We start from the raw sequence: 12509 nt of genomic DNA, 5'->3' as shown, positions 1-12509 counted from the left end.
ACTCCTTTAGGAGAAAGAAAAAAACCACCCAAACTAGACTAGTTGAAACTTTTAACACTCAGTAGCCGTTCGGGGAACGAAGTCAAACACCCAGAAGAAAAAATCCACCGCTGGTGTCTCTTGCGACACGTTGCCCAGCTCCAGGAGGCTGACCCTCAGTTTGGAGGGAAAGAGTGAGCTAACAAAACAAGTCCAAAGGTGGAGAGGGGAACCGGGTGTGCAATGGAGTAACACCGGCTTCCAGTACAAAGGTTACACATTTTGAGTCAAGGTCAAGGCAGGGGTCTGTCACAGTTTCACACAGAAGAGATTTCTGAAGACAGAAGTAGATCTAACAAAACACAGCCGGCACCACACTCACCTCCACGCACACACCCCCGACCAGGCTTTAGGAAATCAGACGGCGGCTCAGCAAATGCGAGACACCGGAAACAGATCAGGCTGAGTGGCTGCCTCCTGGCAGTTCACACCCACTCCGAAAAGTTGACCCCATTTGCCGAAAAGTTCTTGGCTATTCCATTCACCTATTCAGTTAGCCGAGCCGACTCCTGAACCGCGAGAAATGCGTCTGTCAACCCCGCCTCCTCCGCTTTAGGGAGCTCAGGCACCGCCCACCCCAATCGCCCCGCCCCTCGCGGCGATCAAAATGGCGCTCCCGCATCTTGCTGCTTCCCACCTTTCACGTTCCTCGTGGCGTCAAGTGTTCTCGCGAGATTTCGGGCCCACTATTAGCTGGGTGGTGCGATGGGCCATCCTTTTCTTTCGAGAGGACGTGGAGGTAGGTGGTCCTAGGCGCGTTGGGGTGCTGCGGTCAGGAGGTTGCCGGATGCGGACCTCCGAGGCCTGGGTTGCTCAGCCCGTGCCGAGCCGGCGCTCCTGGTGCAAGCCGTTTGCCAGTTTGGGTGGGTAGGAAGAGGACGTGATCGTCCCGGCCTGGTGAGCGAGGGAGGAGCTAGGTTTCCCCGGGATCCTCGCGTTGCCCGGCAGGTTGCCGCCACAGCGCAGAAGGCAGGCCCTGAGGGTGGTGGGCTCGCGGCTGTGGGCCTAGTGGCTGGATGGCGGCCCACACCTACGCGTTTGTAGGCGTGCTCCGTTGTATGTTAGTGAAGTTGTTAAAATTAAGTATTACGGGCGAGCACACGTTTTGTTAATCTTCGTAAGTGCGAGGTAACCATTTCTGACGCCATTTTCCTTGCATGAGGTTGGGTGCTTCCTGGAGACATTCTACTCGAAGGTCAGGCATAGTGAGTGGTTGAAGGGGTTGTTAACCACCACGCACGAGCGCCGGATCGTGGGACGGAAGCGACACTTAGGAGTGCTTTCTTTAAAAATTTATTTTAATGGGGCGCCTGGGTGGCGCAGTCGGTTAAGCGTCCGACTTCAGCCAGGTCACGATCTCGCGGTCCGTGAGTTCGAGCCCCGCGTCAGGCTCTGGGCTGATGGCTCAGAGCCTGGAGCCTGCTTCTGATTCTGTGTCTCCCTCTCTCTCTGCCCCTCCCCCGTTCATGCTCTGTCTCTCTCTGTCCCAAAAATAAATAAACGTTGAAAAAAAAAAATTAAAAAAAAAATTTATTTTAATGGTTATTTATTTTTGAGAGAGTGTCGAGTAGGGGAGTGGCAGAGTCGGGAGGCAGGATGGGGCTGGAGCTCAGGAACGGTGAAATTGACCTGAGCTGAAGTGTACAACCGACTGAGCCCCCCAGGGGCCCCAGGAGTGCTTTCTAAACCGTTTCCGAAAAAGTGGTTTTTGAGTTAATGCCACTGTGATATTTAAAAGGCAGATTTAAACTCCGGTATCCCATCAGTGCCATTGGACCCAGTTTTTGTTAAATTGCTGTTTTTGGGCAATTCATGAATTCGTAGATTTTGCATTTTGAAAATGCAAAGCTGCAACAAGACATATCCTGAAAATTACCACGAGTCCGTTGGGTATTTTGCAGATACAAGATCTGTGTGACTTTAAGGATTTCCTGAGTTGAGATATTTTGCCATTTAATTCTAGGATTCCTTTCTTCCTTAGTTGTTCTTCCCAAGTAAAGACTAAACACAAGAGCGGAAGAATGGAGGCATCACCTATGGGGGAGATGAGGTAGCAAACTAGTAAGACAGTTTTTGCTTTGTTATTGTAAGAGCTTCCAAGGAGATTAAAACAAGAGAGATGAAGGGCACCATTGTGTAGTCTGTTAGCCTTTCCTTGAAAAGTTTGAGAATTCAGGACTTATCAGGAAATCCTATATGCCGAGATAGAAATTTCACAGTGACTTGGAATCACGGTATGAATGAGAAGAGGCTACAAATAAAAAAATGAGGCCAGCGGTTTGGATTGACAGAGTAAATCGTGGGGATTATTTCTGCTGATACACTGAGGCAGCATTGCCTCTTGCCTTCGGATGTAGTTTTTCCTGGGAGTGCTCATCTGCTCTTAACAAATGGCTTTTTGGCTATTAACGGTGTGTTAATACTTGCACACAATATGGCTAGTGAATTTACATTCTGTATTACGGGAAGATGTTTAATACTTTTTTTTGGAAATGTACTATAATCTTATTCCACTTGGATAGATTGAGAAGACACAACTGAAAGATGGAAACCATGAATTCACTTTGTAGATTTTAGAATTTTTGATTTGAAATGGATAGTTCCTATATAAAAATATTAAAGGCCTTGTATTTGATTTTTTCCTTAATTTACATAAAATGGCATTATCTGACTACGTGAAATTTTGTTTAGATAATAGCTGTTTATGTTAGCATTCGTTCGGAGAAGCCACATCATGTTTGCCGAGTTGTTGGAAATCTGAAGCAAGTAATAAGTGATGAATAATTTGGAGAGGAGCTTGGAGAATACATAACAGGAATGAATTCTCTGAACCCTATAATGGCATCTGATTCAGCTGTGGAAATTGAAAATCACAGGTAAGTGCTTTTTAAGTTTTTTAATCACCCATTACTAGATTTTTATCGCAAAGCTGACTAAATTTGATGGTAATGTTTATTGTATTTGAATTACCTAGTAAGCAGTAAAGGTAATTTTCAAGAATTAGAAAAGAAAAGGAAAACCTGTTACAGGTCTTCGGCTTGTTTATATAATTAACAGTGGGACACATTCTTAACCATGGAAGCAATACTCTTGGCCAGTTTGGTGTCTCTTCCTGATGAAATTACTCCTACAAACGGGCAATGGACATCAGTGGGTGATCTTGCTTAAAAATTACTTTGTGATACTGCACATTATCGAGAATGCTGGCATGTACATGTATATATATATATGATGGAAATATCTAGTTAACAGGGAAATGAAATGGGCATTTATACTGTATTCAAGTCAAATGTTTACTTTGTTCCTCTAGTTTTACTTAGAGCAAGTTCTAGCAGTAAACAAGACCGTCTTTGGAAATTAATATTCTTTCTTTTGGAAGATCATTTTTTGGTAAATGCTATGAGATCATGGCACTATAGGCCATTTTCAGCAGTTAGAACGAAATAGTTGGCTTAGTACTGAGCCCATCTTTTTAAAAATTATTCTGAACATGTTTTCCTGCTTTTGGTCTGTGGAAGAAAAGTGTATTACAGTAATCAGTATTCAGTAATACAAGAGGGTTTGATTAATTTTTCCCCTTTTTCTTCCAGTGATAATTCTTCATCTGGTAGCAGCTTATTTAAAACTCAGTGTGTCCCTTCCTCACCTAAACCGAGGCAAAGAAACCCTATCAGAAAATTTGTTTATTCACCTGAAAGTGTTCAAGCAAAGGATTCCTCTAGTGACTCATCTTTAGAACCAAGACCATTGACTTTAAAAGCTATTTTTGAAAGATTCAAAAAAAAGAAACGTAAAAAGAGGAAATACAAGCCAACAGGAAGACCAAGGGGAAGACCAAAAGGAAGAAAAAATACTAGACGCTCCCAAATAAATAGGAAACAAGTTAGAGACAAAGGATCTGGGTTCCCATTTTTAGAATCAGAGAATGAAAGAAAACCACTACCTTGGAGGAAGATTTTAACCTTTGAGGTCAGTATTTTATAAATGTGGATACACATAGCCAAAATGCCTGAAATGATTTGTTGGCCACTTTTAAGTGCCCCCCCCCCCTTTTTTTTGTAAAGTTTGTTTTTTTAAATGTTTACTTTTGAGACAGAAAGAGCATGAGTGGGGGAGGGACAGAGAGAGAGGGAGACATAGAATCTGAAGCAGGCTCCAGGCTCTGAGCTGTCAGCACAAAGCCCTACGCAGGGCTCGAACTCATCAACTGTGAGATCGTGACCTGAACTGAAGTCAACCGCTCAACCAACTGAGCCACCCAGGTGCCCCTGTAAAGTTTATTTTTGAGTGAAGGAGCCCACAAGCAAGCTGGGGAGAGGTATAGAGAGGAGGAGAGAGAATCCCAAGCAGTCTCTGCTGTCAGTGGTGAGCCGGAAAAATGTGGGGCTCAATCTCAACATTTGCCAGCCCCGTTCCAGGAAGTTTGACACAAGCATTCCAGGAGATGTCTGGATTTAGATTTCTCTAGAACTTAGCCCTGCTTGATTTAGGATAAATAAGGTCAGACACTACTTTGCTTTCAACTGTATCTCTTTATTCTTTTGGTAGTCTCTTCCAGAGTTAACTACTTGTGTTTGTAGGTGACGAAATGTGTAAGGAATTCATGTCTAATATTGGCACAGCTATAAGCATGGTCTTTCCCTTTACTTGAACAGAGTTAAGACTTGTGGTTCTTGTTTTTTATATTCCATTCCCAGAAGTAGTTTTCACTGTAGAAGTTACCTGCAGTTGGTCTTAGGCTTTCTCAGTAATCTACAGCCAGTCTCCCATGACCTGAGCCTAAATCCAGAATTAGATTCTCAACCAACTGAGCCATTCAGGCTCCCCTTGGTGGCCACTTTTAGAATTGAGATGTACCTGGAACATAAAATCTTCAACTTTGTTAATACTCTTCTGTACTAACTGCCACTTCAAGACCACAACCCATCCTTCAGCACAAATACCACTTGGGTTCCTGGGTGGATTCTTCACTGGTCTATTCAGTGAACATATCCATATATGAGGTGTTTCAAGGCTGTTTATATAAAATCACTTGATTTAATCAGGCCTTTAAACACTCCTAAAACTGAAATGATTCCCAGTGGTTTTATGGTAACCTAAGCCAAACCTATCCATACCTTCCATGTGCAGTGGCTTTAGAATAGGCCATTTTCTTCTGATACCAAATACTCAATTTCTGATAGAACTGCCCAACAATTACTTAGCAGTAAACTCTCAAATATTTTAGTTAAATGACTGCATAATTCATAAGTCTCTTGCTCTAGAGTTGATGATATATTTGAAAGAATATTCTCTAAGCTTTTGTTTTAAGCTAATTCTCTTATAGAGATTTGTTTCTTTGGGAGCTTCTAAAGACATTTTTTAATGCAAACAAGATTTGTGCTTAGGTTTTCTTGGTATACCAACGTAGGTAAATTTGGTAATATGCTAGGTAGACCACAAATTCCTTTTAAAACCAGCATCTGGCATATGTGGCCCACATATGGCAGAGTAACTAAATCAAGATCATATAAGAGTTTTTAGCAGAGGGATCCTTTCTATTTTGGAACATAAGGCATCTACTGAGTCAGGGAAGTTTTTTATTTTGTGAGGCCATTACTTACAATACAGCGTTTTTATGTAGCAAGCAGTGGCAAGAGGATTTTTCAACTACCTTGAAAAGCTGAAGTATGAATACTACCTCAAGGAATCCTTGAAACAAATGAATGTTGGTGAAGATTTAGAAAAAGAAGATTTTGACAGTCGTAGATATAAATACTTGGATGATGATGGATCTCTCTCTCCTATTGAGTCAGAGTAAGTTTACTCACGTGAAATAATTTTGGTCATAGGTTTTGTCGAATTAAATGTTTTTGAATTTTAATGTTCCATATCATGCTATCAATTTGTTTATATTTTGCAGTAAACCATTTGGGTTGGTAGTTGAGCTATGAGTTTGGCACATGAGACATCCATTTTGGGGTGTTACACATGATAGCGTAAATTTTCTTTTTAATTAGTATTGATGTTTCAGTTGTACATCATGATAGTATACTACTAATGGGTTCAGAAGTTTTTGTCATCTGAGTGAGGATATATTTTAATGTTACAGAGCAGAGGATGATCTTGCAACAAATCTTGAACATGATGACGAATGTGATATCAAATTGGTGGTAAGTGACATTTTTGTCTTATTTCGTCTTAGAATAGCAGTTGGTACAGGAAGAATTTATTCTACTAGTTACTTAGATTCTGAATTTAGTTTTTGAAAAGCTTAATAGATTTGGTGCAGGAAATAAAAATAGGGATTATTTGGATACTTACCTGGTGAGAACATGGGCTTTTCAGTAATTGCTATTAGGATGTCTAGTGAGGAAAAGAAGCTGAATTTGGATTTTTAACATTTAGACCGTCTCCAGGTTTTTTCAGTAACCTAGAGTTAAGTTATGTGGGATAACAAAAGCAGTAAAATTTAGTTGTTGCTTAATATGGATGTTTTTTATGCAGGACCATAATTATTTCATAGTAAGTTCTGAAGTACCAAAGAAGAAGAATGTGTATTTAGAACAAGAGGAATATACTGAAGAAGCAGCTGTGTCTAAAAGGAGAACATCAAGGTCCAAAAACATTGGACAGAGGATAGAATGGTCTGAAAAGGAGATAGGAATATGAATGTTAAGGTAATCAGCACAGAGAAAAACAGCTTTTCGTAGAAAATAAAGATGATAAATGCAAATATATATGTCAGTGATAAAAATGAATCTAAGGAGAAAATAAAAAGAACCTGAACAAATTAGTGAAACTCTGAATTATCAGGAAAAGCATTTTAAAGCTGTGGAATTGTTTACATGTAGAAAAGAATTAAGGCTTGCATAGCAGAAATAATCATGTGATAAATAATAAACAGGATCCTACTGTTTTTGTCCATACTTTGTTTCAGAGCAAGAGCTTAAAGGTGTCATTTTGAGCAAAGAAGTATGGAGATTATCTCCTGAAAACCTTTATTATAAATGTAATCACTAATGATTGACATCTCCTCGGGATACCTGAAGCCGTTTTTATCCCAGTTTTATTCAAAGACCTGTAGTGTCAAACGTGTTATTGTAATAAGAACTCTCTAACTACCTAGACTGTGTCAACTACAATTTTCTTCTCATCACCACTGTATATTGCTGATTATGCCACTAAATAACGCTGTATTGATTGCACTTGTGCTTGTTTTTGTTCAGTTTTGTGGACAAAGACTTAGACAAGTGCAGAAAATAAATCCTCTTTTGCAACCCAGAACTCATGGCTCAATATGAGTTTTGATACATGTAAGAAGGAACAAGATCCCTACAACCAACTAAAGTGATGGTGGGGGGTTTGATAAACTTGAAAGTTGGTTTCAGGACTGTAGAATGACTAAAGCACAAGACAAAAGGGAATTCTCAACTATGGTGAATTAGTATTACGATTTTAATGTTGACATAAAACAAAGATGCCTTCTTGTTGTAGGCTTTTCATTTGAGAGCACAAAGTCTGGACAAAGGTATGTCTTCTGCTTTCAGTGAAGGAATGTCTTTTGGTGAATTTTTGGATCAGATTTGTTTAAATGTACTTTATCAGATAATATAAACCTCTACAGGTTTCATTGTTGAAAGACATTTTCCCAGTTTTAATTTGTTTATGACGTGATTTCAGAAAAAGATTTTAGAGTTCATACATTTTATAGTGACAGATGCAAGCTTTACTTCACTTACAGGAAGGGGTCCCCAAACTGTAACTTAGGTTATGGCAATAATCAGAATACAGGATATTCCCACTTTAAGCATCTACGTTAGCTTAAACTAATGCATAATCTAAAATGAGGTTTAGGACTTAATAGTGTAATGTTAGAAATGATTACATGAGATTTCCTAAACCTGAATGATGGAAAGGTTAATTCACAGTCATCCAATTTCTTTTATTATCTTCCAGGGATTCCTGAATGGGAAGAACATAAGTACAGCCATATTAATATTTTCCTGAAAATTAAAAAAAAATTTTTTTTTCAACGTTTATTTATTTTTTGGGACAGAGAGAGACAGAGCATGAACGGGGGAGGGGCAGAGAGAGAGGGAGACACAGAATCGGAAACAGGCTCCAGGCTCTGAGCCATCAGCCCAGAGCCTGACGCGGGGCTCGAACTCACGGACCGCGAGATCGTGACCTGGCTGAAGTCGGACGCCTAACCGACTGCGCCACCCAGGCGCCCCTTCCTGAAAATTTTTTAAGTCAAATAACTGTAGTTCTTAAAATGAGGCAGAATCTTAAACATTTTGCTGTAATCCTGGGAATTTCATTGGAGTTTGTAAAAATCAAGACTTCAGACATGGAAATCTTTTTTCTTTGGTGGTTCTAGAATAGCTATTTGGTACTTTGCATGTCTATCTCAGTATACACTCTGGTAACCAACCATTCAGAAAATCCTTATCATGCGATTAAATTATGGAATAAGTTTGTTGTAAATAGGATGTTTGGCTTTTTGCACAATTTTGAACTCAGATTTAGAGCAAATCACAGGTCTAATTGTTTTCTTGTGGAATCTTCAGTTTTAAAACTGTAAACAGTGGTTGAGGTCTATCCCGATGGGGCTTTTTCTGTAGACCTACATCGTTGGAAACGCCTCATAGAGTATATGTGTGGTTTCCTTTATTCACAGAACTATGTGTTAGATCTGTGGGAAAGAACTACAAGACATCTATCTGCTAAAACACTGAAAGACCTAACGGTCATATATTTTAAATCTTAGGTATTGGAGTATCCCAAGAATCTGTATAGTTCAGGGCGTGCTAGTTTAGGTAAGTTTTTGTTGGGGACAGTGTAATCTTGGGGGCACCGTTACAGTTCACATGATGAATTTAACTGTTCAACTGCTGAATGATTACAGACATGAACTAAAACTTGATTCTGACGGAGCTGACGATAGCTTAAAAAAAAAAAAACCCATGGTTGTCAATTTGGATGCTAAGCACCTATTTTAGATTTTAATCACACATTTAAATTGTTCTTAATCTTTTATTTGGTATTTTATCTGTAGGGGTGAATATGATTTGAACTCATTTACGTTTAGAGGTAGGTGGAATGTTTAATTTTTGTTGAAATTTATTAAGAATTCAAAAGTACTGAAAAAATGTGAGTTGTGAGTACGGTATCCCATTACTGTTGTGCCTCGTAGTTATTTGGGTATGCCACAGAAGTATTAGATCTTAGGGTGCCTAGGTGGTTCAGTCAGTTGAGCAGTCTGACTCAATTTTGGCTCAGATCACGATCCCAGGGTCATAGGATTGAGCCTTGTGTCAGGCTCTGCGCTGAGCGGGGAGCCTGCTTGAGGTTTTCTTTCTTTCTCTCTCTCCCTCTGCCCATCTCCCCCACTTGTGTGTTCTCTAAAATTAAAAAGGTGTCGAGATCTTGGCAAAGGTACTTGCCATGATATTTATACACCGAATTGGACAAACTGAGGAGACTGCATGTCTAGGGAATAACATGAAAATGCCCCCTCCCGTCTTGTATCCTTATGAAACCATTGCTATGGTTCATCCTAATAACCTGTGTATTTTGGATATGTTACAGTACGGATATTGAATTTAAATTCTGCCTAATAGCAATCTGAGCTACAGATTGATTTCGCAGTCCACAAGCCACAGTCTTGATTTCTAATGCATCATTTCTTTTAGTATTTGACTTAATAGTTCCGTATGTATAATACAGAGACAGGATAAAGATAATGGGGACTAGATTTATAATTTCAGATGCAGTTAATGTAGTTGCCTCATTGGAATGATAATTAGGAATAAAAGTCAAATTACATATTACAAGAACTTAAATCTCTAGAGATAAGTTTCTCAGTGGTGTTGCAACCTTGAAGTACAGGGGTTTACAGTTCAGTCATGATTGCACTGCATGGTATCTGCATTCAGCAGCTTGTTCCTGCTGGGTGTTCAAAGGACAGTGCAATATCAATTCAGTATCTGGCATCGTTGGTTTTCTTGGCTTCGTGCATGGTAAACCTGGTATTTTTATTGAAACAGTATTCCTATAGTTTTTCGTATTACTGAATTTGAGATCATCTTTGATAGGAACTAATGCTTCTCTTTTTTTCTAGGGTGTTTGAAATTGAGAACCAGGGGTCCATCTAGTCTGACCCTAAACATGTAAGGTTTTCTATTTCTGTTGCTTCTGGTGGGTGCTTTTATTGCTAGCAAACAGCAGGACTTCTATATGGAATCAGAAACCTTTGTATAGCTTATACATAAGCTTGAGAGGAAATTTTTAAAAGCCTCATTCATTCTAAGGTGGAAGTGGGCACTATCATTCATGGTGTCCAGGAATTGTTAATGTGGCTACATTGAGACACAGGTAATGCTTGCATCACAGCAAGTTTATTGCAGTGGTGACAATGAGACCTGTAACATTTTCTGCTAGGCCTGTGGAGTAGAGTGGAAGTAACAAGACTTTCCCATATTGGAAGCAGTTAAGGGATAACAATTTTATAGATCATTTGCCAAAACAGCAATCAGTGTAATTCTTAAAACTTGATTTCTAGGGCCCTAAAGTAAAAAAAAAAAAAACTGGATCCCAAAGATTGCAGGTAAGATTTCCCCTCAAGTGCCCAATCTTACAGGAGTTGAAAGCTTTTTCTTTCATAACACTTCATTAATGTTCCTAATGCTTTGGTTTACCTAATTTTGGCAACAGCTAATCCTGGTGGTTTATTGTATCCTAATTAAAAAAAAAAAAACCCTAGATATTAACGTGTGTTTATACAACTTGCCAGTAATTTGTGATGTTATGATGATGGGCAAAATGTTCAACTGCTCTGACTGGGCTGAATGAAAGTAGCCTTTCTGAACATCCATCTAAATGAAATCTGGGGGACACTGGATGGCTCTGTCAGTTCAGTGACTTCAGCTCATGACCTCATGGTTGGTGTATTTGAGTTCGGGCTCTGGGCTGATAAGCGCTGAGCCTGCTTGGGATCCTCTATCCCTCTCTCTCGTGCCCCTCCTGCACTGGCATGTTCTTTCTTCCCAAAATAAATACAGTATTTAAAAAATAAGTGGGGGCGCCTGGGTGGCTCAGTCAGTTGCGTGTCCAACTTTGGTTCAGGTCATGATCTCGTGATTTATGAGTTTGAGTTCCACGTTGGGCTCTGTGCTGACAGATCAGAGCTTGAAGTGTGTCTCCCTCCTCTTGGCCCCTCCCCCACCCAAAAAAAAACAAAAAAATGGAATGGGTTGAAAAATTAATTATTCCAACTCTGCATTTTTAAGCCTGGAAATTTCAATATGTATTAGTTCAGAACTGGGTATCCGGCTACTCTGAAACCTAATTAAAACCACATTTTGAGAAATTTAGTCTAAACTTTAAAATCGTCCATAGGTGGGGAATTCCTGAAGTATGTCCATATTCAAGTGGAGATTAAAGAAGCCCAAGGGAAAGAACTCTGGCAAGTTAGTTCTTTATCTTATCTTTAATGGTATAATGGTCATTACCAAGGCTTTGAGAATGTAGTTTCTCATTTGCTGTGGACATGACCATAAAAAATTTTTCCACTAGGCTTGCTTTCTTTATGCTACTTTGCTAGCGTTCAGCCTATTGGGAACATTTACAACAGCCATATTTCAAATTCTCATCTGACCATACATAGTATTTTGAAAGGTGCATGCCTAGATCTCTGTTGTTACTAGTAACTGGGCAACTTGTAATATTAATAATTGATCTAATAGAGGGAGATTGGCTTTATTTATTTACAGGATCATCTCTGGAAATGGAGTTTTACTTTTCTATTCCTTTTCTATAGGATAGGACTGATGGTGACAACTGTGTATTGAACAGAAAGCTCCTTTTAAAAGGTATGTACACATTTGAAAAAATTTAAAGGTCTAATTTATAGGTCATTTCAAAGAGGGCTTGTGGGGCTAAAACCAAGAGCCCTTAACGCTGTGACCAGATATCGAAGTTCTCCATAGGATATAATAGTTACTCAGTGTTGCTATGTTTTCCTGAGGAGATACAAGATTTAGCTCCTTTACAGCCATGTGGGAAAGAAATGTCTCCCAAATTTAACCAATATATACTCTCGTTCTCAGGGCTATTTTGAAGAATGTGATTCTGACTCGGAGGAACGACGGTGCTTGGGAGTGGAAGGAATCCCATGTTAAAATTCTTAAATAAAAATTTATTGACTTTAAATAACTTCACCTATGTTACACATAATTTAAACAAAGAATCTTTACACATTTTGTAGAAAGTCAGCACGTATTTTTGGCTCGAAGTTTCTCTAGTGTTTTCTGTGGAGGGAATAGAAAAATGAAATTAACAGTTGCAGTGCCCTAGACCTGGAAAGATTATAGGGGGCCTCACTCACCTTATGAAATTCTTTTGCCCTTGCTCGGTTTTGGGCATATGCATCTTGCTTTGCTTTCTCTTCCCTTTGCTGTTTCACTTCAGCTAACTGATTGTATAAT

At 39.5% G+C, this 12509-nt stretch overlaps 3 protein-coding genes and 8 non-coding genes across 39 annotated transcripts in view; 9 read left to right on the top strand and 2 right to left on the bottom strand.

Moving 5' to 3' along the window:
• The window catches only part of BKGD (beta-keto-L-gulonate decarboxylase), a 24294-nt gene extending 23593 nt beyond the window's left edge, over positions 1-701 (bottom strand). The window contains exon 1 of one of the 3 annotated variants that reach the window (XM_086678578.1): positions 677-701. The gene's annotated coding sequence lies outside the window, so the exon portion shown is untranslated. The other 2 variants (XM_086678576.1, XM_086678577.1) reach the window with 2 other exon arrangements.
• On the top strand, positions 657-12237 carry TAF1D (TATA-box binding protein associated factor, RNA polymerase I subunit D). Of its 19 annotated transcripts, none has more exons than XR_003224022.2 (13): positions 657-778; positions 2731-2915; positions 3630-4008; positions 5663-5835; positions 6131-6191; positions 6526-6698; positions 8792-8840; positions 9080-9114; positions 10145-10193; positions 10586-10630; positions 11422-11492; positions 11843-11894; positions 12132-12237. XR_003224022.2 is itself a non-coding variant. In XM_025928258.2 (7 exons), exons 2-6 carry the CDS (start codon positions 2857-2859, stop codon positions 6688-6690), a joined length of 837 nt encoding a protein of 278 aa, XP_025784043.1. In that variant the 5' UTR covers positions 657-778; positions 2731-2856; the 3' UTR covers positions 6691-6698; positions 7516-8048. The 19 variants fall into 19 exon arrangements, 1 of the variants encoding a protein (XP_025784043.1); XR_015241169.1 differs by having other exon boundaries at positions 6526-7457; positions 11422-11488; XR_015241163.1 differs by having other exon boundaries at positions 6526-7457.
• On the top strand, positions 7223-7349 carry LOC112866233 (small nucleolar RNA SNORA40). The gene has a single exon (XR_003224088.1). It is a non-coding gene; the product is annotated as a small nucleolar RNA SNORA40 (small nucleolar RNA).
• On the top strand, positions 8612-8742 carry LOC112866228 (small nucleolar RNA SNORA18). Its single transcript, XR_003224084.1, has one exon. It is a non-coding gene; the product is annotated as a small nucleolar RNA SNORA18 (small nucleolar RNA).
• On the top strand, positions 8886-8958 carry LOC112866239 (small nucleolar RNA SNORD5). Its single transcript, XR_003224094.1, has one exon. It is a non-coding gene; the product is annotated as a small nucleolar RNA SNORD5 (small nucleolar RNA).
• On the top strand, positions 9935-10072 carry LOC112866220 (small nucleolar RNA SNORA8). Its single transcript, XR_003224076.1, has one exon. It is a non-coding gene; the product is annotated as a small nucleolar RNA SNORA8 (small nucleolar RNA).
• Positions 10317-10456, top strand: LOC112866223 (small nucleolar RNA SNORA1). The gene has a single exon (XR_003224079.1). It is a non-coding gene; the product is annotated as a small nucleolar RNA SNORA1 (small nucleolar RNA).
• Positions 10824-10896, top strand: LOC112866219 (small nucleolar RNA Z40). Its single transcript, XR_003224075.1, has one exon. It is a non-coding gene; the product is annotated as a small nucleolar RNA Z40 (small nucleolar RNA).
• LOC112866227 (small nucleolar RNA SNORA32) lies at positions 11525-11649 on the top strand. The gene has a single exon (XR_003224083.1). It is a non-coding gene; the product is annotated as a small nucleolar RNA SNORA32 (small nucleolar RNA).
• LOC112866221 (small nucleolar RNA SNORA25) lies at positions 11934-12060 on the top strand. Its single transcript, XR_003224077.1, has one exon. It is a non-coding gene; the product is annotated as a small nucleolar RNA SNORA25 (small nucleolar RNA).
• CEP295 (centrosomal protein 295) overlaps positions 12200-12509 on the bottom strand; it is a 56195-nt gene continuing 55885 nt past the window's right edge. For 7 of the 9 annotated variants that reach the window (XM_086678566.1, XM_086678567.1, XM_086678568.1 and 4 more), the window contains one exon: positions 12200-12509. In XM_086678566.1, coding sequence (XP_086534692.1) covers positions 12323-12509 — 187 coding nt within the window. In that variant the 3' untranslated portion in view covers positions 12200-12322. The other 2 variants (XM_086678573.1, XR_015241161.1) reach the window with 2 other exon arrangements.

The sequence above is a fragment of the Puma concolor genome, chromosome D1 (genome assembly GCF_028749965.1).
Source record: "Puma concolor isolate L17-30 chromosome D1, mPumCon1.1.hap2, whole genome shotgun sequence".
Classification (NCBI taxonomy): domain Eukaryota; kingdom Metazoa; phylum Chordata; class Mammalia; order Carnivora; family Felidae; genus Puma; species Puma concolor.
The sequence above is the reverse complement of the archived record's forward strand: the minus strand, read 5'-3'. Positions and strand labels throughout refer to the sequence as shown.